The sequence below is a fragment of the Ursus americanus genome, chromosome 21, assembly GCF_024610735.1.
Source record: "Ursus americanus isolate L20-20 chromosome 21, mUrsAme1.1.p, whole genome shotgun sequence".
Lineage (NCBI taxonomy): Eukaryota > Metazoa > Chordata > Mammalia > Carnivora > Ursidae > Ursus > Ursus americanus.
In genome coordinates, this window is record NC_142147.1 from 33,487,391 (window position 1) to 33,511,376 (window position 23,986).

Sequence of the window (23,986 nt, forward strand, 5' to 3'; positions counted from 1 at the left end):
AGCAGACTGTCACCTCTGATGTACAACTGCTCCCATTGGATGGGTGGCACTCCATATTTGAGGGACAGATGAATGAGTGAGTGAATGAATGAACATGTGGGCTAATTCACATTTTTCCCATTGCCAACCATGGACTTCTCTGACACTTGTACACTCTAAACTGGCCTGTCATGCAGCCATACCTGCCTCTGCCCACCTTGGTCATATATAAATGCCATTAGCAACTCTCTTGCTAGCTCAGCACTGTCAATAGAACTTTCTCCGATGATGGAGATGTTCTTTGTCTCTGCACATACCAGCATGGCAGCCATTGGCCACATGTGTCTGTGGAGCCTTTGAAATGTGGTTAGTACGAATAAGGGATTTGATTTCATTGTAATTAATTTGTCTTTAAATTTATATAGCCAGCCACGTGCTATTAGTGGCTACTGTACTGGACAGCACAGCTAAGCTCCCACGTTAATGCCTTCTTTGGACATGGTCTCTTGACTTAAGACATCATTTTCTACAGTACGAAGCCCAAATTCTTACATGCCTGCACAGTCCGATCCCTAAACCACTTTCCACCCCCATCTCAGGGGGTAGTGGAAATGAACAGTGATTGCAAGTATGGCCTCTAGAGTCAAGCTGCTTGGGTTCGAAGCCCAGTTCCAGGGTGCCAGCAAGTTACTTAACTCCTCTGTGTGTTACTTCCATTATCTGTAAAATGGGGTTGAATACGTACTTAGGGTTTTTATGAGGGGGGCATGCATTCTTATGTGCCAAAGACTTAGAAAAATGCCTGGCATATAGGAAGCTCTCAATAAATGGCACCTATAAATATTATTTCTCTCTGTCCCTGGCAGAGCTAGCCTTGTCCTCACTCTCCCCACTAGAGTTGTCCAGCTCCACGCCATCATTCACACTGGTCCTCCTCTTTGCCTATCCAAACACTTCCCACTCTCAAGTCTCAGCTCTGCACCCCCTCCTCCAGGAAGCCTTCTGTCCCAACCCTCCCTAGCTTGAGCAAACTTTCCTTCCTTGGAACTCCCATAATACTTCCTATCTGTGCCTCTTCTAGAGCAGGCGTAATAGGCAACTAGTTATTACGTACATGTCTTCACAGCCAGACTAGAGCAAACTTAAAATCCTAGACTAGATCATGGACGTCTGTTTTCCTTTCAGGGACAGGCCAGAGTTGTATGCATTGTAACTTGTAAAAAATTAATATTTCTGATTATCATATTGGCTTTCCAGTTTTTCTCTCTTGCCCAAGAAAAAAAAGAAAAGGAACACGCTATAAGCTCCTGTTTTATTCTAAGCCCCACAACAGACATGATCAGAGTTTTTACAGTTTAATTTAAACCTTTCAGCCACCTGGTGGGACAGGTATTCTAATTCCTGTTTTCAAGATCAGGCAGCTGAGGGTCTGAGATTTAAACAAGCAACACAGACGCTCAGCTAGTAAGCGGAAGAGCTGTGGCTCCAATGCACATGGGTCCATTGGGGTTGCTAGCGCCAAAGATGGCCCAACAAGGGACCGCACCGCCCAGGCACCATGTTCACACCCTTGCTTAGCGCTTCCCAGCTGCCCGTTGGCTGGTTCTGGGATTTGTGCTAACCAATAGAAGGCAGTGAAGTGAAATTATGCCAGTCCTGGGTGCACCCTGACAGGAGGCTGGAGCCTCTGCTGCCTCTCTCATAAAACACTTTTGGGAAGCTTTTGCTGTCATGGAAGGAATCAGCTATCCTGCTGGAGAGATTCCATGGAGAGGGTCAAGGACAGGCCCTGAGACTACATGGAGAGGGAGAGAGGCCCAGACCCAGCCCTCCTAGCATACCAGTCAACTGCCAGCAGACCTGCAACCCCAAAAGGAACCCCAAGTGATGAAAGCAGAAGCACTCCCAGCAAAGCCCGATCAGCCCACAGAACTGAGCCCAGAGAGGTAAGAACAATGATAGTTGCTTTAAGCCACTAAGTTTCAGAGTGGTTAGTTTCACGGCAGTGAATGACCAAACCTCTTGTTTAAGATGAGCTACTTCCCTCCCTGTTCCCATTGCCCTGCTCTCTTATGCACTGGCCAGTTTTCAGTCCACTTGAAAGCAGCAAATGCATTATAAAAACTCTCTGTGGAACACCCACCTTTGCTGTCCTCTCTACCTCTGGTCCTCAACCAGAGACTTCAGCAAGTGGTAAGCATTACTGTGTAGTGCGGGGGAATATGCACCGATGAGCCGTTGACCTGAATCAAGTTCCTTCCTGTCTCTGAGCTGTAAAAATAAGACTACGAATGACTCCCTTGCAGGACTATGTAGGAATTAAGTGACATGCTGCTCATCAGACACCTAGCATGGTACTTGGCACATGTCAAGCATCCAGTGAATGGCGTTCACGAGAGGCTGGAGAACAGGCCAGGAGAGAGCTCCTACTGGTGACAAGCCTCTGTCCCACTCTTCCCTTATTAGCAAAGACCTAGAAACCAGGGGTCAGATTTTCATGGGGCCAGAGAAATGCCAGAGCTTCTTGAGAAAGAGCAGCTCCTGCTTGTTATCTCTGTTTACGAAGAGGGAGGACGGACATTCAACATAAAGGCTGTCCCTTGAACCACTCACTGCAGGACCCCTAACCCCTTTGGGAAATGTATGTCCCTTGGGATATGAAGATGCTGCCTCCCAACAAAAAGGACATCACGGGAGTGAAGAAGGCAGAACGGAGTCTCATTAGCCACCTCTATAACTCCAGAGCTTGGCAACCATTTGATGTCTGAGACAAAGGCACATCCTCAGGGTTTCTGCAGATATTGTTACTTCCAGCCAAAGGGTCTTTTCTTAACTTGTTGAACCTTCATGATATCATTATGGGCTGAATCGTGTCTTCCCCTACCCCCCCACAAGACTCACATGTTGGAGTCCCAGCACCTTGGAATGTAACTGCGTTTGGAGATAGAGCTTTTAAAGAAGTGATTAAATTAAAATGAGTCCATTAGGGTGGGCCCCAATCCACCCTGACTGGTATCCTTATAAGAAGAGGAAATTTGGACACACAACCAGGGATGCATGTGCCGAGAGGAATGACCATGTAAGGACATGGTAGAAAAGATAGCCATCTGCACACCAGGAAGAAAAGCCTCAGAAGAAGCCAACCCTGCTGACACTTTGATCTTGGACTTCCAGCCTCCAGAAGTGTAAGAAAACAACCTTGTGCTATTTAAGCCATCCAGTGGTACTTTGTTATGGTTGCCCTAGAAAACTAATACAGATAGCCATTGTTATGATCAATTTATTATTCCCATTATCAAAAAATCCTGACCTTACCATGTAATTGTCCCCAGGGTGCGGTTAGGGCCTGAATAAAGAAAGCTGGCCTTGGTTTCTCAGTATTATATAACAGGGCAGTGATATCAACCCAAGACTGGCCCTCTCGCGTCCTCCACCCATCAACACATACACCCATTACTTCATTCCACAGAAATCTAGCAAACATCCATCATGCATTAGCACTGAGTGGAATTGTCACAGAGTGTATACTTTGGAGTCAGGCTGCCCAGCTTGGCTTCCTAATTGTCTCCTAGTCACTGTGTGACCTAAGGCAAGTTGGTTATCTTTCCTGACTTTCTGCATCTCTACAATGATGCGAAGAATACCCATCTCATAGGATTATATAAAGTCAGAGCAAGCTAGCACATGTAGAGTGCTTTGCAAAGCACTTGACTCAGAGAAAGCACTTGAAATGGTCGGGGGCCATTGCTTTGCTGGATATACAAAATGGACAAGAAAGGAGACACGGTCATGTTTTCCCTTCTGTGATTTCAGTATTGTCCTCCCCACAAACCCTCTGGCCTAGGTATTGCCACCCTGTTTTGCAGAGTAAAGTGAGGTTCAGAGGGGTTGTGACAACAGTCACACTTTTTAAATCGCAGCCCTGAGATCCCACCTCTAAGCCTTGAGCTCTTTTTTTTTTTCCCCTGCACCAGAGCTGCTGCCTGGTGCAGTTTTTTTTTTTTTTTTCCCTGAGCCCATAGTTTATGCCAGACATTCTCACTTAATCCCCACGAAGACACAGCTTCCACAACCTAGGAATAATAACCCTGACATGGATACACATGTTTAGACCAGACAGAAGAATAAACTGGCAAGTTACAGGACTGAATGGAAAATGTGGGTCAAAGGGAACAGCCTTCTGAGCGAATGGGGAGGAAAGGGTAATAAATGGTAGCTGTTTGGGGCCAGGTGCTTTTGCTAGACCCTTGGTTTACAATACTTTGGGACTTTGATATCATTACACCCCCATTTTACAGTTAAGGAAATGGAGGCTCAGAGAGAATAAGGCAGACACATAGAAAAGGGAAGACTGAATCTAGTATCAACCCCAACGTACAGCATCTTCCCCGGGACCAGGGCTCCTCAACAGCTGCCGAGAATCAGAATCATCCAAGACATGTTTACCACCACCTTGGGCTGGGCTCTGCCTTGAGAGATCCCACAGCAGCGGGTGTGGAGGGAGGCTCAGCACCGGACCCGGGAGCATGTGCAGCCAGGTGATCGGAGTGTGCAGCCAGGGGTGGGCGCGCAGCCAGACCAGGCGGCTGTCCGGACTGGGCTCCCAGATCCAGGAACACGGTCTCGGCCCAGACCTGACAAGAACTGTACTCAGCAGCCACACAAAGACCAGCACCACACCCTGTCTTCCTCTACCGAGAGAGGAAACAGCTGCTTCATTCTTTAAGCAAGAGGAGTAGAGAGGAGTCCATTTGCTCATCATCCAACATTCAAAGCCCCTTGAATATGGATTTTAGGGAATGGCATCACACCAAGAGGCACAAATACAGGGGACCTCTCAAATCTCAGATGGGCATCCTTTCTCTCTCCTGTTAGACCAGGAAGTCGAACTGACATTTGTTTTTTGGGTATTTGTTTTTAACAATTCCTCATTGTTCTCGGGTAGAGTTTTTGGTTCCCTATATTTAAATTGGTTTGAATGGGTTAACATTTTATGTTTACTTATCCAAAAGAGAAATATAATAAATTAAGTAGCTCTTTGAATATGATTTTTTAAGGAGGGGGAGGCTCAGGGACCTTTATTCAAAACAAAACAAAACAAGCTCTCTCTGCTGAAGAAGTTCCCACCATGTGCGAAGGAATTCTAGCGACTGACGCACTCTTGGCTCCCCTAATCCCAGATCCTAACAGTTTCTCTTCTTGTTCTGATTGTAAATCATCTCCACCTCCTGGGTTGGATTATTTCAGGCTGCATACCTACGCAGAAAGCACCCCCTGAATTATCCCGCCAATTTAAACCCAGCAGAAGACTAGCTTTTCTTGCTTAAGCCAGAAGTGGAACTGGAAGGGGAGTTGGGGTTACAGTAAGAGGGTTAAAGATTAGACAGGACTCATGGCTGGGGAATTGACCTTTGACCACAGATAAATAACACCAGAGCCAGTGCAGCTTCCCTCTGTGCGCGAAGAGATACCAGGCACTCAGGGCATCAGGAGGGAAGGAGAGTTAAGAGAAGTAAGCTGCAGGAGAGCAAAAAGGAGAGAAAAGGAGGAGCCGAAGAGCAGTTGCCTTGAACACAGCAGAGTGTCTGCTCACTGTCAACATCACTCCCGCTCAGCGCCCCATGCCATGGATATAATATTTGGCAAAAATAAGAAGGAGCAGCTGGAGCCTGTGAGGGCCAAAGTAACAGGTGAGCGTTTGTATAGATGACTGGCTCTTCTTATATGTTTAGACGTACACTTTTTTCTGTTTATGTAAGTAATATTTATTGTAAATTATTTTTTGAAAATCTGGAGAACAGTACATAGTGGGGAATGAGCTACAATCCAGACATATTTTCTGTGAAAATCTAGGTGTGCCTTTTATACATGGAACTGTTTCCAGGGAGAGAGTCATTCTCACTACTTCAGGCAAAGAGCCTGGAGATGCTACGATTGGCAAGTACACAATGGAATTATTCGGCAAAGTGTGGCCCATTCCAAGAGGGTGGTACTTTTGTGCAAATATGTGCATCCTAAGTTAATTTCAAAATGGCATGAGAAGCATACATGGGCTTCCACTTTCGCATGTGCACGCTGGAGGGCATGCAGAGTGTGTCTTCATTTCCTCGCAGGAGCCCACGATCTGGGCCTTCGAATACCTGCAGAGCCGTAAGACAAACAGATCCAGAATGGGACCCTCCACGAGAAAATTCCTTTAGCGGGCTTTGCACCTCGTTCTCTTCATCTGTTGTTTCTCTGGCTCTCTCTTCTGTGCTGCCCCTGAGAACAGCGAGTGGGCTGGCTCAGGCAGGAGGGCGGTTTCATCTTCAGATACTTGGATCTGGAGGCTTTTCCCCAGTGAGCATTTCTCTGTGAGGAAAGTCAGATTGGACATTTCAACCAAGGAATTGCCTTGGAAGGCTTTTGAAAGAATAGATTTTATGTTTGTTTTTCTCTGATTACCAAGGTAATGTATGATCTATATGTGTGTGTGTTTTATATATATGCACATATATAAAAACTTGAAAGTGCTAATGGGAACAGAGAGGGAAATAAAATCAGCTCTATTTCCATCTCAAGCACTCCTAATATTGGAGTATTTTAAGTTTTCAGAAGATAGAGATTGTATAGACTACAAATATTTTTTCAAAAACAAATGTATGTTTACTATTAATTTTTTTTTTTTAAAGAGAGCCTCCGATGCCTCTCCTTTTATGCTTTGGGATGCCATGAACATGTTGCCCATAATCCTTATGTTTAATGATAGCATGGAAATCCTTGGACATTTTAGAAAGCGGGAATCCTAGAACCTACAGATCTGAGTGGACCGCTGGATCCGGATCAGCTGTTCTCCCCACCTCCACCCCACACCTGCAGCCTTACCATCACCTGGGCACTTGTTAGAATCACAAATTCCTGGGTCCACTCCAGAGCCACGGAATCAGATATGCGAGGGGTGGAGCCCAGCAATCTGTGTTTCTACAAGCCCTCTGGCTGCTTCCAGGTGTGAAAACCACAGCTGTAAATCACTCCTCTCTCCTTGAGGGAAGCTGAGGGCTGAAGAGGGGCTGTGACTTGCCCAAGACCAGCCGGCCAGCGAAGGACAGGCTCCCAACTCTCAGTCCAGGCCTCTAGTCCTGGGTCAAGTCTAATCATTGGCTGACCGCTAACTAAAGATTGTGCCTATGTGGCCAAGTCTGCCCACAGAGGCCATGTCCAGGCTTCATGTCTGGCTATGCATTGTTGGCTCCGAGACCTCCTTCGCCACTTACTTAAGCATTTCCTGCTTCCGTTCCCTCTTATGTCAAACAGTCTGCAGGTACCATATAGAGTTTCTGCAATGACTTTATATAGGATTTAGGATTTTAGGATTTAATGCACCTGCCCCCCAGTGCCTGGCGAATGGTGCTCAATATGTGTCCTTCTGTCTAAGGTTTTGTGCTCAGTTTCATCTCTCTCTGCTCTGCCTCACCTGCTCCTTCTCCTGCATCTGGGTCTCTGTGAATAGCCCACTATTCACTTGGTTGTCCAAGGCGGGAGACTTGGTGGCACTTCGGGGTGCTCCCTCCCCTCTCCCCCATATTCACTCAAACTCCCAGTCCTATCCATTCTACATCCCCTGACTCTCTGCTCTGTTGTTTCTCTCCATCCTCTCTCTCGTCCTCCCACCTGCTCTTGACACCTTCTCCCGCCACACTCTACACCACAGAGACAACTTTTGAAATCCCAAATCTGAGCATATTCCATTAATATGAGCTGTCCAGAAGAGGCAGATCCTTAGAAAGTAGATTAATGATTGTCAGGAGGACAGGACTTTGTTTTGGGGTGATGGAATGTTCTAGAACTAGATGGCGAAGATTGCATAACATTGTGAATATATTTAAAACCCCTGAATTGTATACTTTAAAATGGTCATTTTTTTGTTATGTGAATTTTATCTCAAGAAAAAAATTGCACATGCACAAAAATCTGATCTTCTCATTCCCTGTTTTAACTGGGCAAGCTGTCCCAGTCTTCTGAGCATCTAATCAAAGCCCTTGGTGTGGTCACATTGACCTTTGTCACAAAGTCCCTGCTTAGCTCTCCAGCCTCAATACTTATGCTTCCTCACTCAAAAATTGCAGACCAGTCTTGCTAAACAACTGGCACATCTCCTGGTCTTTGAGCTGGTCTTTGGTCTCTTGGTTCAGGTCCCCCCAGAGATAAGAATTCAGATGTAAGTAGTTTAATTTGGGACGTGATCCCAAGAAACACTGGGAGGGAAACCAATAAAGGGGACATTGTCAAGCCACTGACCACTGTGAGCCATCAGAGCTGAACCCTCTGGGCATAGTGTAAAACATGCCTCATATGGTCCCAGCTGAGGGCAAGGAAGTGGTGACATGTGATGCCCAAATCCCCATCCATCATTGGGTGACAGCCACTTCTAGGGGCATTAACTCCAAGTTGTTCCAGCTTGCCCAGTGTGTGGGCAGAGCAGCTCTAGCAGTGAAAACAAAGCCCTCAGGCACAGAGCTGCAGGTAGTGGCAGAAAGCAACCTTCAGGGAGAGGTCAGTGCCAAAAGGACAAGGGTGGGGCACAAAAAGCGTCTGCTCCAGCACCCCACCTCTAGAGCAGTGCTGTTCAACAGAGATACAATGCATGCCACATGTGTAGTTTTAAATTTCCTAATAGCCACACTTATAAAAGTAAAAAAAAAAACCAAAAAACAAAACAAAAAAAACCCCCACCAAAACAGGTGAATTTTAATGGTATATTTTTTAAGGCAATGTATCCAAAATGTTATAAGTTCTCCATGTAATCAATATTTTTAATTGCTAATGAGATATTTTACATTTTTTTCATACTTAGCCTTTGAAATTCAGTGTGCATTTTACACTTTACAGCACATCTCTGTTCAGACTGGCCAGGTTTCAAGTCCTCAGCGGCACATGAGGCCAGTGGCTACCATATTGGATGGCAATTCTAGTTCTAGAATGTTCTTTCCTTGTGCATTTGTGAGGCCAATATCTAATCCCACCCCCAAGACTCAGCCAGCAACTCCTCCAGAAAGCAGTCCCCACCCTCCTGCTCTCACCCAACCTGGGGGTGAGGTTCTGTTCCAAACAGCCCCCTTGCTGATCCTGTCACATTGCCTGTGTGTGGTGTGGTGTGGTTTGGGTGTCTGTTCATCCATCTGCTCTGTGGGTGGTGAGCGACTTGAAGATAGGGATGACGTCGATTCATCTCGGTATCCTCAGTGCTGGCACAATCCAGGCATATCCTACCCTTTCTGGAAATGACTGCTGAAGGAATGAGTGGGTGCAGTGAGTTGTGTTGGGACTGTGACCTCAGTTCCTTTCCATGGCCACATCTCGTAGCTTTTTGGTTGGGTTGTGAAAACTGGAAACAAAACATTCTTTCTCTTAACAGGCAGGATTCCCACATGGCTGCAGGGCACCCTGCTCCGCAATGGGCCTGGAATGCACACAGTGGGGGAGACCAGATACAACCATTGGTTTGATGGCCTGGCCTTGCTCCACAGCTTCACAATTAGAGATGGTAAGAGTACTGTGTTGGTTTGCTGTTGCTCCTGTAAAGACAGCCACAAATTTAGTAGCTTAAAACAGTACTAATTTATTCTTATTGTTATGGAAGTCAGAAGTCAAAACTGGGCTAAAATCAAGGTGTTGGAGGCTCCAGGGAGATAACCCATTTCCTTGCCTTTTCTGGCTTCCAGAGGCTGCCTGCATTCCTTGGCTTGTGGCCCCACCTATATCTGCAAAGAGCAGCAAAGCATCTTGCACACCTGCTCTCTCTCCCTCATTCTCTCCACTTCCCTTGCCCCCATAATCACAGTTCCTTCTCTGACCCTCCTGTCTGCCTCTTATAAGGACCTTTGTGATGGCATTGGGCCCACCCAGATAATCCAGGATCATCTCCCTTCTCAAAATATTTAATATAATCATATCTGCATTGCCCTATAAGGTAACAACTTCATAGGTTTCAGGGATTAGAATATGGACATCTTGGGGAGGCCATCCTTCAGCCAACCACAAGCACAAACCTCCCTGGAAAGGCAGCCAAGATTTTCTTTCAAAAGAGTCCAGCCTGCAGAATGATACGCATTCTCATTAAGATGGGCGAGAGCAGGAAGAGATTACTGGCTTTGGAGTCAGACATACCTCAAATCAAAATAGGAAAAACACAGACCTGAAAGGAACAGAGCTGAATATATTGCTCACCAGGCAAGGGAGAGCCAATCACTCAAGCAACAAGCTCAGTGGCTCTCCCAGAGGGGAGATTGAAATGGCTGAATAAGTCAGAATTCTGGGTTCTGGTGACCGGCTCACGGGGTGGATCGTAAACTCTTTGCTGTTGGCCATTGAGCTGGTGTATGTCACAACAGCATGCTCTGAGTTCTTAAAGAGGTCCGGGGTGGGTCACATGAGGCTTTAGCAGGCTCAGGGTCACCTGCTGGGGAAGTTTGTGTCCACGTGCTTCACCTTGGTGACATTTTCTTTAACCCCTGCATTCCAGCATGACGAACTGGTCACTTCACCTTCCTTGGCCTCCATTTCCTCCACGGTAAAAAGAGCTCGATGATCTCCTCTGGAGAGCTGTCATGATCATTAGAAGGGCCAGGTATCTAGCAAGGGCCTGGCACCTGGTAGGTGCAGAATAGATTGAAAACCACCATTAGTGTCACTGGGTTTGAATCCCGTCTTCATCCTAGCTAACATGCACCCAAGCTGTGTGACCTTGGCCAAGTTACTGACCCTTTCTGTGTCTATCTCCCCATCTGTAAAATGGAGATATCAGAGTTGCTATGGAATTTAAAGGCATTAATATGTGTAAAGAGATTTGTATAATTCCTGGCACAGAACACGTGCTCAATAAGCATTAGCGTTATTTTTGCTTAATTACTATTTCTTCTAAGAGTCAGCAATTATTTTTTTGAGTGCAGACTCTATGCCAGTGGCTTGCTCTAAGATTTCATGAATAGAGACCCCATGTGTGAAAACCATGAGCTCTGAGTCTGCAAAAACTTAAAGAGATTTTACTGAGACTCAGCTACAGAGTGGTTGGTTCCATATTTCCTGACAGCCCTAAGCCTTAACAGTCCCCTCCTTTCCCAAACAGAAGTTACCAATGATTCCTAGGGAAAGAAATGCTGTTCTGGATGATGTGCATGAAAGGTAAAGTACAGTGGCTTCCTTTCCATGAGGCCCTGCTTCACTGGGCTGCCAGGTCCCTTGTGGTCCATTTCAGGTGCTCATATTTGCTCTGCATGGGAGGTGTGCTTGTCCTCTTTCCAGATGTGAAAATGGGAATTTTAGAGAGGTTGAGTGACTTCTCCAAGTGAGGTCACTGAGGTAGGGCTGGGATCTGACTTGTGTTGTCTAGGGTTCAAGCTTGCAACCATCCCTGCTCTCCTCTCCCCAGCCCAACACAACCCCCTGAGAAACGGCAGGTAGCTTAAGTGACCCCTCACAGCTTACTGAATGAGGGCTTCCACATCCTTCCATAGAGACTCTGGGGACAAGAGAACTAGCAGGGGATGACCAAGCCATGGCTGTCTTTCAGAAGCATGGCTGCCATCCACCAGAATCCTTGAGTGGGTTAAACAGGCACATGACCAAAGTTATCCCATGCTACTTAGACTTTCTAAAAGTTTCTAGTAGATTTTCAAACTAAAAATTCATTGTCAAAGGTAAGTAGCTGGTAAGTCTTTTATGGGATGGTCAGTTAGGTGTGACGACAAAGAGAGACAGAGAGAGGCTTGGGAACAAAGCCTATTATACTCACAGGTCCTAGGAGGCAGAGCACGTCATGCTGGCCCACAGTGGATAGCACCAGGGTAGTCCAGAGGCATCAGACAGGAGCAGGGGAAGCACATAGGCTGTGACCCGTCCTGAGGTTTCTGAGGGAAAGACAAGATGGGGCAGAGTAAACAGCTTAGGATCAGCTGGTGTGAATAGTGTTGGCAGGCTTTGGGCTTCGGGGGTGGTCTCTGGTTGCCTGGAACCTGGCCCTGGGGTGATGAAGGCAGAGGAATATTGCCTCCTGGAGGGCATGGGCCAGAGAGAGGAGATCTGGCTCTGGATTGGTTCGTTTTCATCTCAAAGTCACGCTGGGCCCTCTTCTACCTTTAAGAATTGGCTAGTCCAGGGAAGGACAGTCTCCTCCAACCAGGAAGGTTTTTAAAGATATTAAAACATAGTATACAGAAAACTAAAAAAAATACATGCAATAGCATGAAAGATTCAATTCTGTGCATAATCTGGAACTGGCTGGAAAATGGGAAATACAGAGAGTCCACTCAGTTACTCCCCCTTCCCCATCCTGTTCTTGAACCTGGCCTGTGTCAAAGGTACATGCCCCACTCTGCTTTGCAGTCATCAGCTTGCCATTCTCCAGCCTACGGTGGGAGGCCCCAGAACACAGGGTTTCTGTTCAAAGTGTTGTGTCTTCATCACCCAGCACTGGGCCTGGCCCAGAGGGGCACTAGGAAACTCTTTATGGAGCCCAAATGGCACAAACGAGGTAAAGGTTGTTTTGGGAGAAAGAAGCAATACGTTCCCAGTTGATTTCTTCAACACTCACTACAGGGAGTGCTTGCTGGCCATTGGCCTGAGTGCTTTGTGCCTACCCACAACAGCCCTCACTACAGCTCCTGAGGAAGGTACCTCTTGATTTTACAGATGAGCCTGAGGCCCAGAGAGGCCAGGTAACTTGCCCAAAGGCACACAGTAGGAAGTGGTGGAGGTCAGATATAAACCCAGTGCTCTCTAAATCCAGAATCTCATGACCTAAGCATTATGCAGTTCTGCTCCACTTTCCACTCCTGCTGGCTACCATCTCTCCTTGTCTCTCCAGACAATCCTCTCGAGACTGTCAGATTGCCAACATTGGTGTGGCACAGCCTGGCCTCGTCTCTCCTCTCCTCTAGAACTCTCAGAGGTTCCCCATTCTACTCCCCAAGAGTAGAAACACAAACCAAAAATATTAAGTACTACTATACATGATTCAAGAGGGCATGTACAGGGTGAGCAGGATCCTCTGATTTACAGATAACACAAAGCCAGTATTTCTCAAAAGGTGGTTTGTGTACCTCTGACATCGGAATCCTCTAGGATTAAAGTTGCAAATCCTGAGACCCCACCCAGGGCTGAGTGAATCGTAATCCTGAAGGGCACAGTCAGAGCATCAGTGTTTCTAACACATTTCCTAGATGGCCCTGAGCACAGTGAGGTTTCAGAAAACCTCCACGGTGGACCTCCAGCTTCGATGCCCTGTCCCACCCAAAACCAAGTTCATCAGCATGCCGTGGAGGTGGGGCTCAGGCTTCTGCCACTGTTTCAAAGCACCAGGTGATTAGTGTACAGCCAGCACGGAGAACCGGAATCAGTGCCAAACCAGAAAGCAAAGACTGGAATTAGAAAGAAAGATACAAAAATGGTCTGTGGCCTTCAGCAGAAGCCAGTGAAAGTTAATGCTTTAAAAACCCAATAAAGACTTAACTAAAGGAGTAGAGTGGAGGAGAAGCCAGACAGACAAAGGGTACACAGAAGTGCTTAAGTCTAAAGTCACTTCAGTTTTTGTTTTTGTATTTTTTATTTTATTTTTTTTTAGTAGGCTTCACGCCCAGTGTGGAGCCCAGTGCAGGGCTTGAACTCACCACCCTGAGATCAAGACCTGGGCTGAGATCAAGAGTCAGACACGTAACCAAATGAGCCACCCAAGCACCTCTAAAATTACTTCAAAATAAAAAATTTTTGTAAAGTAGGCATAGAGATGCATGAACGCAAGTCTCCCTCAGCAGTACATTTGATTATTTTTTTATTTAGAGGTAAGGTCGTTGTCCCACAAGGATTTGAACATGTAAATTCCAAAAGCCAGCATCACCAAGGTTTAGAGACAAAAAGAGCTCTCCAAAACTTTACCTTTCCAAAGCTGACTTTTTCAATTATTTTAGCTCTAAACTAGCCTTTTGGAAGTTTGCTTAAAATGGAGGCATATATAGATATATATATATAAAATCTCCCACTCCCCCCAGAATATAAAACTTGACCCAGTTCTAGAAGATTCCAGGCAGGAGCACATCTGTTTACTTGTGTCCCTTTAGAAGGAATGTGGCTAATTGGGGCTCATCAGGGAGTGGGGTTCTGGGGAATGTGTGGTGGCCTTCTTTAATCTCAGCCTCAGAGTTGAGTGTCAGCCTTGAGCAATTGCAGAGACACGTTTTCCTGTGGCCCCTGAGCCCTCCGTGCATGCTCTGGGGCTGGTTGTTTATAAGAAATGGGACGCCTGCGGACAGCCAGCCTGGGATGGGTGTTTACATTGCAAGTGAACTTAATTAAGCGTTTTAGGCAAAGCACCTTAGCTACTAGTGCTTGTAGGTGGTGACCCTCCGAGAGTGACCAGCAAAGGACAGGCTTGCTCAGGGGGAGACCAGGGTGGCCATGAAGTAGGGTCTGTGTAGCATGTGACCAAAGACCAGTGTGTGTGGCCTCACCAACCCCCAGCTGAGTCTTCCTGCCTCCAGGATTTTGTTGGACAATTCAGAATTTCCACAGCCGTTACTTAGAAAGTTCATGCTGTGCGCCAATGGGCCAAACTCCTTATATCATCCCATCTCATTTAAAACTTCCAATCCTATCTGGGGAAGGCTATGTGATCCCTAATTGCCAGTTGAGAAAGCTGAGTTTCAATGAGCTAAAGAGACTCACCCTGTCACGTGGCTGGGATTAGGACTAACCCCAGAACTAAAGCCTGCCTGCTCTACCCAGTGCATCTCAATAGCATATGTAGCTTTTATTGAGCACCTACTATGTGCTAGGTGCTTTACAAGCCTTAAGCATCACAGCAACTCCATAACAAATATATCATGATCCTCACATCAGAGCAGAGAGGACCGTGTCTTGACTCTGACACAAGGTCAAGTGCGTGGTCGGTAGATGACAGAACAGGATTCATAGCCACCCCGAGACTTGAATCCCCTCAGGGGTAGAGATGTGCCTGCCCTGCTCACCCCCACTTCCTGGCCCACCAAGATGATTAATAGATACTGGTTGAACACACGAACCCAGGGCTGGGTTAACCCAAAGCCATTCCTCCCTATTTCTTCCTGCAGCCCCAGAACAGAGCCCCCGCTCCTGAAATATCTCAGTGATACTTACTTTCACAGCAGTCACCTGTGAAAAGATGTTTGTGAAGAGGATAGATGGTTGTCTGCCCCGGGGCTAGACAGTTTACCTCCCAAAGGCTGGAGAAAGAACTAGAAGGTCTTTCATGGTCTCTTCCAAATTTATGAAGACTAGCATCACCGTTACTGCTATTATTTCCATCTAGGTACGCAAGCTGGAGTCCTTACCACTGAGACAGACACGTCCTTTGGAGATGGACATGATCATAAACACAATCCTGAGGGCAAAACTAATCGAGGCGATTAGAGGTCAAGATAGTGGCTCTTGGGGCAGGGAGGGGCAGGGGGACTGGTGACTGGACAAGCTATGAGGGGCCTCCAGGGGGTTCTCATGTTCGGTCTGTTAATTAGGATGTAGTTCATATGGGTCGGTTCAGTTTGTGAAGCTTCAGCAAGTCATGCAGTTATGGGAGCACATTTCCATAGGTGCGTTTTTAATAACAAGGGTCAGATGGAATGGTCAAACTGACAGTGGTGGCTGTGTCAGCTTTGGATCCAGCTTACCCCTCCCTGGCTGTGTGGCTTAAAGCAAGGTACTTAACCTCTCTGTGCCTCTATTTTACTCACTGGAAATGGGCCTGCAGGGCCATGAGGGCCTAAGCCCCTTGTACTTCATTTGGTAAGAAATTTGAAACCTTCAAGTGTTGTTTAAATTTTGTCTTATTTTGTTGTTGATTAGCAAATGACATTAGGTTGATTTTTTTCCCCCTAAAGAATACATTTCTGGTTGGTGTATTCTACATACTTCCAATGCTTTAAACCAGAGAAAAATACACATAAAGTGTCCACACAGTACTTAGCACACACATGCTCAATAAATGTTAGCTCTTAGCACTGTTTCCTTAGGTATAAAAAGTCACCAGACAAGAATTTCTTGGGAAGGTGTTCTCTCCTAAGCCCATCATCATGGCAGTGGATATGTGATGGATATTTCTCTGATCAATTTGTTTTATGGGAATGAAATGTCAGTATGACCTGGGTGCTACTTTTTTGCATATTATAGTTGTACCAGCATTGGAAGCATATATTACACTATAGCAAGGAATGTATTCTATAGCAGGGAAAAATCAACATGTCACTTGCTAAATAACAGAAAAATTACATAAAATTTTTAAAACCTAGAGGTTTCAAATTGTCCGCCAAATGGTTTGAAGGCCTCATATATGTCAGGAGGGCCCCCGCCCCTTAACCTCATCCCATTCCTGCTGCTCCCAAGCCCCTGACTCACGCTGAAGGCCATCTTACTTAGCTCCTGCAGGAGGTGGGCTGCCTTTCCCACCTCCAGGACTTTGCTTTCAGATTTTCTAGGAAGAGTGAATGGAAACACATTACTCTCTCTCTCTTACTTGTCACCCCCCCCTCCCCACCAATCTATGGTGGGCAAATACTTTTACTCATCTCCCAAGGACTATTTCAAGTGCCACCTCCTCCAGGAAGCCTTTCCTGATCCATCCATTCCCCAGCTGGGCCTCCTCAGCTCTCTCCTCTCTTCTCCCCCACCTCTGCTCCCCTTTCTTTTTGAGAAGGAACCTGTGAATATATTACGTTACTCTGCAAAGTAAAAGGGTCTTTGCAGATGTGATTAAGTTAAGGACGTTGAGGGGGGGAGATTATCCAGGTGGGTTCAGTGTAATCACAAGGGTCATCACAGGGAAAAGAGGGGGGTCAGAGTCAGAAAAGATGTGACAACAGAATCAGAGGGCAGAGTGATGTGACCACAAGCCAAGCAATGCAGGCAACTTCTAGAAATTAGAAAAGCCAGAAATGGATTCCCTGCTGACATCTTGCTTTTTAGCCCTGTAAGACCCATTCAGGTTATATCTTCCAAAATGGTAAGATAAAAAATTTGTGTCATTTTAAGCCACTAAGTTTGTGGTAATTTGTTTCAACAGCCATAGGAACCTAATACAAGTCTAGAGCTATACATACATTTTCAGGGTGGTCTTGAGGAACTTGTCAAGAGACCCTGCTTTTATGCAGTGAGTTTGATTTTCTCCAGTGTCTATGTGAATGAGACATCCACACAGGTACTGATCCTTTACCATACGTGGAATCGGGTACTAGGTCACCCTCTGATTGTAGTAGGTATCAAATGTTACTCCAGGGGCTGAAATGGCCAGTGGAAGGTTTCCAGGGCTGAACCAGGTCCTGGGGAAACACAGCCCAAGTATGAGGCCTTCTGGACCAGTCCTCCAAATCCAGACCTTCGCTGGAGGGATACTAGCATGGTAGAAGAGATAGTCAGTGGGCCAGGTCAGCACCTCTTGGCAAGTCGAATGAACATGTCTGAGCCTCAGTCCCCTGCTATGTAAAATGGAGCTCATAGGGATACTCACCTTGCCCTATTGTTGTCTCAAGTGAGGAAATGTGTGTGAGAGCTCTTGTATCCAGCACACACTAAAGGGGACCATCCTAGTGAACTTACCTTTCCTTCCCTAATACCTTTACATGGCTGAAATTGACCTTAAAGCTCTATAAAGTTGTCAGTCTGGGATGATTCTGCATCTTCTCTTTTAGGTGAAGTCTATTACAGGAGCAAATACCTGAGAAGTGATACCTACAATGCCAACATCGAGGCCAACAGGATTGTGGTGTCAGAGTTTGGAACAATGGCCTATCCGGACCCCTGCAAAAACATATTTTCCAAGTAACTGTCCGTTTTGAATCTGGTCATGCTTTTTGATATCCTCGGTGGTCAAAACAACCAGTGTCTGCTCCCCTGACAATCCTCTGTAGGGTACATGAAAACCTTCTCCTGGCCAGGCTTTGCCCATCTATGGCATGCAGTTCTTGATCACTGATAGCAAGAGAGGAAAAAGGCATCTGACAGGTTATTAGGTATTTTTCCATATGGCTGGTAGGAGAGCAATTTGGAATCATCTCTCAAAATGACAAACGCACATTCTCTTCAGTCTAGAGATAGGCTTGCTTGTGTCTGGAATGGCAAACGTACAATGTTATCTATGGCTGCATCATTTGTTATAATGAGGAACTGAAAATAACCCAAATGTTCATCAACAGAAGGGTAGTTAAATAAATAAGAGTGAAACTGTACAAGAAAATACCAGGCAGGAGCAAAAAGGGGGGGGGGGTGATAAGAATGCTCTATATGTGCTGAATGGAAAGTTTTCCCAGATACCTTGTTGAGTGGTGGGCACAGGGTGGACTAAGGTGTAGAAAGAGCATATGTTATGCTATGTTTTGTGTAAAAAAGCAGGAAGAAATCTGGATTTATTTTTGCTTGTATGTGCATAGAGAAAGTGGGAGGATCTGTGAGGTGGGAAACTGGCAAATGAGAGAAAGACATAGGGAAAGGTTTTCAGCTGAATACGTTTCAAATCATCTGGGCTATGATGGCTATGAATGTATTACACGCTTGACAATTAAACGGTTGGCTGGAGAATCAGATCCACTATCAGTAACTCCTTCCTGATATTCTCGAGATATAGATGAATTAGGAAATGTGCTAGCAGTAGACTGGCCCAGAGATGGAAGATTGCTCCTGCTTTTCTGGAACTGACGTCATCTTTCCCGTTCCAGGATCCCATGCTGGGGCTGGCACACAGCAAGCCCTGAACTCGCATTTGCAGGCAGGGGAGGAGCCAGGCAGGAAGGCGGGAGAGGAAGGGAGGGGGAGGTAAGGAACACAAACGCTCCACCTGTAGGGTGGCTTCGCTGCTTCTCCATTCGCCAGCAGGGGGAGCACTAACCAATACATGGATCCAGGATCTTCTGATCAAACTAACGATGAGTTTTCTCTCATTTGTTTGCTTTCCTTTAAAGAAAAAGAAAAAAAAAAACTAAACTAATTTCCCGGACAAATTCAGAGTGTCCATTGTGGACTCTCATTCCTTCCAAAAGCAAGGATTAGTTGTTTTGCTAGCCTTAGGGGGCCATTATGGCTGGGTACACATGATTTCTGTAGAACTTCTTAAAATACTTCAGAACAACCTACCAGCTCTTGGTGTCTCTGGTGTGGAAGACCTTTGGATTTTTGAGAGTCCAGGAGGGTTCAGTTGGTGGCCGTCTTGTCCCAGATGACTCACTTCTTAGCTAATTCAACATGGTGGTATCTTTGGGCAACTTGATCTCCAAGTCCTCCAGATTCCTCAAATGATCCTTTGGGACTTGGAACTTTTTCTCCCCTTAATTGAAGTAGAGCATTTTAAGTAATAGGAAAACTAAAGCCATCTTGAGCAGAACTTTCCATCTGGGTAGACACAACCATTAATTTGCTCTTGACCTGCTTTCCTCCACAGAGCTTTCTCCTACTTGTCCCATACCATCCCCGATTTCACAGACAACTGCCTGATTAACATCATGAAGTGTGGAGAAGACTTCTATGCGACCACAGAGACCAATTACATGAGGAAAATCAACCCACAGACTCTGGAAACCCTGGAGAAGGTACCAGTGAATCTACTACAACCAACATCAGTTCCTGGCTCGTGAGAGGGACCCTCTGGGTTGGGCCATTGGGCTGCAGGAACTCATGGGGGCAGCCTCTCCTCTAATGCCATTGGATCCTGAGCTTCCCCAGCACAGCACTTAGCACTAGATTCTAAGCTTCCCTGGAGACTGTGTCATTTCATCTCTGTGTCTGTGTTTGTTCTTAGGGCTACCGAAACAAAGTACCAAAAAGTAGGCAGGTTAGAACAACAGAGATTTACTCTCTCACACTTCTGGAGGCTGGAAATCTGAAATCGGGGTGTCCTCAGAGCCATGCTCTCTCTGAAGGCTCCAGGGAAAGATGCTGGCTTGCCTCTTCCAGCCTCCGGTGGCTGCCAGGAATCCTCGGTGTTCCTTGGCTTATAGATGCATCACCCCAATCTCTTCTAGAGATACAAATCATTGGATTAGGGCCCACCTCCATCCAGAATGACCTCATTTTAACTTGATTACATCTACAAAGGCCTGTTTCCAAAAATACGTACCAAGGGTTAGGACTTCAACATATCTTTTTGGAAGACACAATTCAACCCCTAACAGTGTCCACTGTCTTGGCACCAAATGGGAGCTTAATGGCAGTTTGAATGAATGACTGTACTGGATTGCCTGGACTGGAGCAGCCCTATGTTGTATTGCCCTGAAGAGGGAGGCCTTCGGCAGAGAACAGGGGGACAAAAATAAATGCCCAAGCAGGTACCTTTCCTGGGCAGAATCAAGTCAACATTTTCATGAAAATCAATAGACCCACTTATTTTTTTCTCCAGCTGGCTATTCAAAGCCTCAACCTCTTCTCAATACATGTTAACGACCTGTTAAAGGGAATGCTTTTCTTAGTTGCAAAATTATGTGCAGCACCTTTTAAGCTGGGCGGCATAGGTCCAACTGATGTATGCTTCCCACAAAGCCTCAGAGAGGCAATACTAGGAGAGAATGAAGCCTTGCCTGACTTTTGGCTGGAGGTCATGCTATTCTGGGGGAGGAGAGGAGGACAGCTGGTTCCCCAACCATGCATTATTCTGTGGCTGTGCCCTGTTAGGAGTGGGGGGTCATTACTGAGCTTGTTAGTCAAGTTTCGCTTTGACCAAGTGTTTTTGTAACTCTTTGTTCCCAGAATAATTCTACGAGAGAGGCCTGGAGATTTATGCCTCTGTGGCATGCAAAAGGGGAGAATTTAAATGACGTAACCAGAAAGACGCAAAGCAGCAGTTTAGATGAGCGCTAAGTCTGCCTCTCTGCGCAGGTCATTGCTCTGTGGCGAGGCATTCTGCTGCCATGCTGAGGACACCCAGTAGGGCCAGGGGGCAGGCTTGCAACAGCCACCACAGAAAACACACGCAGCTCAACTGACTCCCCTGTGACCTCTATGCTGTAGGAGGCCGCCCATGCGGTTATATCAGATCACACGGGTAGACATCCTCTTTAAAGCTGAAGTCTGCCTTATTTTCACATCAGGAAATATGCAAAAGTAGCCATCACCTCTCTGAACTTAGAAGCAGCTGCTTTTCACCAAGTTTCACCCTCCCCCATTTTTAAAACCAGGTGGCTGTCATTTTGCAGGTTGATTATCGCAAATATGTGGCTGTAAATCTGGCAACAGCACATCCTCATTATGATGCAGCTGGAAATGTTCTTAATATGGGCACATCCATCATGGACAAGGGGAAGACAAAATATGTGATCTTTAAGATACCTGCCACTGTACCAGGTAGGTTAATTTGGGGATATAACGAAGGACAGATGCCAAGGGTGGCTACCTCCAAAGAGTTCTGATTTTTATTGATGACACAAGACTCAATCTGACACTTTCCCTCATGGGTGATTCAGATGACCATGAACACACTTTTCTCCTTCAGGGGAAAAGAGATGTTAGTGGGCTTCATTTTGAAAGAATGAATTCCTATTACTTTACTATTCTAACCTGCTTTTCTTTAGGCTCCAATTCATTGATTCATTAATTTATCCATTATTCATCCACCATCTACCTATCCATCCATCTGTCTGTCCATTCATCACCCATCCAACTATCCATCATCCATCCATCCACCTGTCCATCCATCATCCGTCCAACCATCCGTCTGTCCATCCACTTGCCCATCAAACATCGTTCCTTCCATCCATCCTTCCATTTTCTTTTTTTAGTTTTCGAACATAACTTTGCATGCCAAAGCTGTACTGCCCACTTTCATCCCATCCCCTGAAGCCAGATTCCTAGTGTTGTTATGGGAGCTCAGCCCTGCTTCAGATCTTCAGCCGTTCAGACCCCCCACTCATTTCTCTGGGCCTTCTGAACCTTCTCCATTTAAGGCCAAGAACCTGGAGCAAAGCCTGGGCCAATTGTGATTTCATGTTCCTGAGGGGAGGAGGCTCCTGACCCTTGTTTTTCCAGGACCCTCCTGGGAACCACATCCAGGAGACCAGGCCTCTGACGCTGGTTGCACAGGGCTCAGGAGACAGGGCAGAACCAAGAGGGTGCTTGGCTTGACCTGCCAGTTTAGGAAAACTGGCTTCCCTCTGTGATCCCTGCTGGTCCTCTCCCTCATAGTCCGTAGAGTCTCCTGAGCTTATTACTAGGCTCTACTGGCATATGTGAGCCCCTAAGGTCAGAAGGCACAATGAGAGGGGTGCCTGGGTGGCACAGCGGTTAAGCGTCTGCCTTCGGCTCAGGGCGTGATCCCAGCGTTACGGGATCGAGCCCCACATCAGGCTCCTCTGCTATGAACCTGCTTCTTCCTCTCCCACTCCCCCTGCTTGTGTTCCCTCTCTCGCTGGCTGTCTCTATCTCTGTCAAATAAATAAATAAAATCTTTAAAAAAAAAAAAAAAAGAATTATGGTAAGAAACCTTTAAAAAAAAAAAAAAGAAGGCACAATGAGTATTCTTGTTAAATGACACTCCCATGAATTAAGCCAATAAAGGAATAAAGGGTCCAGCCATACTCCTAGAATGTTAGACCTGGGGATGGTCTAAGCATTTGAATTTGCCACCTCACAGTACAAAGGAGGAGGATGAGGCCCAGGGGGATCAGGTGACAGGCCCACGGTCACAGAGCTCACAGGAGCCTCCAACATCATGTCAGCAGCTCCCCACTGAGCCCCTGCTGCATGCTGGTGGCTTCCCTGGGATTCACGCCTGTGTCCTGCCTCCTAGGCCAGGGTGCTTTCCATTTCAGTTTGCTTTGTGCTTCATTTGTTTTGTGAAGAAAAGAACCACCCCACAACCCCACAGCATCCCTCCCACCACCCAGCTGTTTATGGTGTGCACAGGTGGCCACAAGAAAGGTGGGGACGCTTGCAGATAACTCATTATAAACCAGCCCCAGGCCTGGGTGGGGAGGCCTTTTGGCCAGTGGTGACTCATCCTGACAGAGGAATAAGAGCACGAACATGTACTGCGCACCTTTGCTGTCTGGACGCAGGGCGAGCTACTTGGACTACTTCATGATTTCATTCTGTTCTCTCTCTCCACTCTGTGAGTGTTATTATCCCTAATAACAGAGGCGGTGGCCAGGCTGAGAGGGCTGTGTCTTCTTGGCTTAACCTTGTGCCTTTGGCCATAATGATAGACCATATTCCATCACGCCTCAGTTTTCCATCTGTAAAATGGGGATCATACAGTCTACTTCCATTCTCACAAGATGTATAATAGCCCCTTAACACAGTGGGTGCTTAGTCTCACCCCTAGGTGCGTTAGAATGGTCAGCACGAAGAGAAATTCATGGAAACCCTGGGAGATACATCTCAAATGATGGTCCTCAGCAAAATATCAAAGTTGAAGCCTGGGAACCCAGCCCATCCCCTGGGTGCTTGACAGAAATGCAGAATCTCAGGCCCCAGCCCCACATACTGAGTCAGACTCCACACTTTGGTTATGATCCCCAGTGATCCGTGTGTGTGAAGAGGTGTTGTTCCAGAGCAGGGGCTGACAAGCTTTTTCTGGAAAGGGCCCAAGAATAAACAGATGAGGCTTTGCAGACCTGTGGTCTCTGCTGCAAGTCCTTAGCAAAGCCGTTGCAGCTTGAGAGCAGGAGCAGCCACGGACCCCACATGAAGGAGGGAGCGTGGCTGTGTTCCAAAGAAACCTTGATGCAAAAGCAGGTGGAGGCTGGGTCGAGCCCCCAGGCTGTCGTGCAGACCCCTGGCCCAGAGGCCTGGCTCCGGGGCTCCGTGTTTTCAGATTGTAGCCCAGGGGTCGCAGGGCAGGGGGCACTAAGTGGGAATACCCAGAGCCCCTGCGTCAGCCGGGCAGCAGTTCCTTCATTGGTTCACTCGTCAGCTCTCATTCAAAGGTTCTTCTCAGCAAGCAGGTCAGCTTGAAAGGCTCAGCTGCAGGTGGTGGTGGTGTTGTCTGGGGGAGGCCAGGTTCTGTGCTGCTCCTGAGGCTTGCCTTTCT

General features: G+C 46.6%; 1 protein-coding gene and 1 long non-coding RNA gene across 14 annotated transcripts in view; one reads left to right on the forward strand and one right to left on the reverse strand.

Moving 5' to 3' along the window:
- Positions 1-3,984: 3,984 nt before the first annotated feature.
- Positions 3,985-23,986, forward strand: part of BCO1 (beta-carotene oxygenase 1) — a 52,217-nt gene continuing 32,215 nt past the window's right edge. For 4 of the 5 annotated variants that reach the window (XR_015728078.1, XR_015728079.1, XM_045796071.2 and 1 more), the window contains exons 1-5: positions 3,989-5,669; positions 9,374-9,502; positions 17,667-17,796; positions 19,409-19,556; positions 21,156-21,303. Coding sequence is in view for 3 of the 5 variants with exons in the window: in XM_045796071.2 (XP_045652027.1) it covers positions 5,606-5,669; positions 9,374-9,502; positions 17,667-17,796; positions 19,409-19,556; positions 21,156-21,303 (619 nt within the window). In the remaining 2 variants the exon portion in view is untranslated. Of the gene's footprint in view, positions 5,670-9,373; positions 9,503-17,666; positions 17,797-19,408; positions 19,557-21,155; positions 21,304-23,986 lie in introns of all 5 variants that reach the window. The other variant, XM_087870636.1, reaches the window with a different exon arrangement.
- LOC123791345 (uncharacterized) overlaps positions 5,707-23,986 on the reverse strand; it is a 54,333-nt gene continuing 36,053 nt past the window's right edge. For 3 of the 9 annotated variants that reach the window (XR_015728080.1, XR_015728086.1, XR_015728085.1), the window contains exons 3-6: positions 19,105-23,986; positions 18,809-18,924; positions 11,750-11,864; positions 9,498-10,607 (exon numbers count right to left, since the gene is read on the reverse strand). This is a non-coding gene — a long non-coding RNA (uncharacterized LOC123791345). Of the gene's footprint in view, positions 6,331-9,484; positions 10,608-11,749; positions 11,865-18,808; positions 18,925-19,104 lie in introns of those variants that run through there. The other 6 variants (XR_015728082.1, XR_015728083.1, XR_015728081.1 and 3 more) reach the window with 6 other exon arrangements.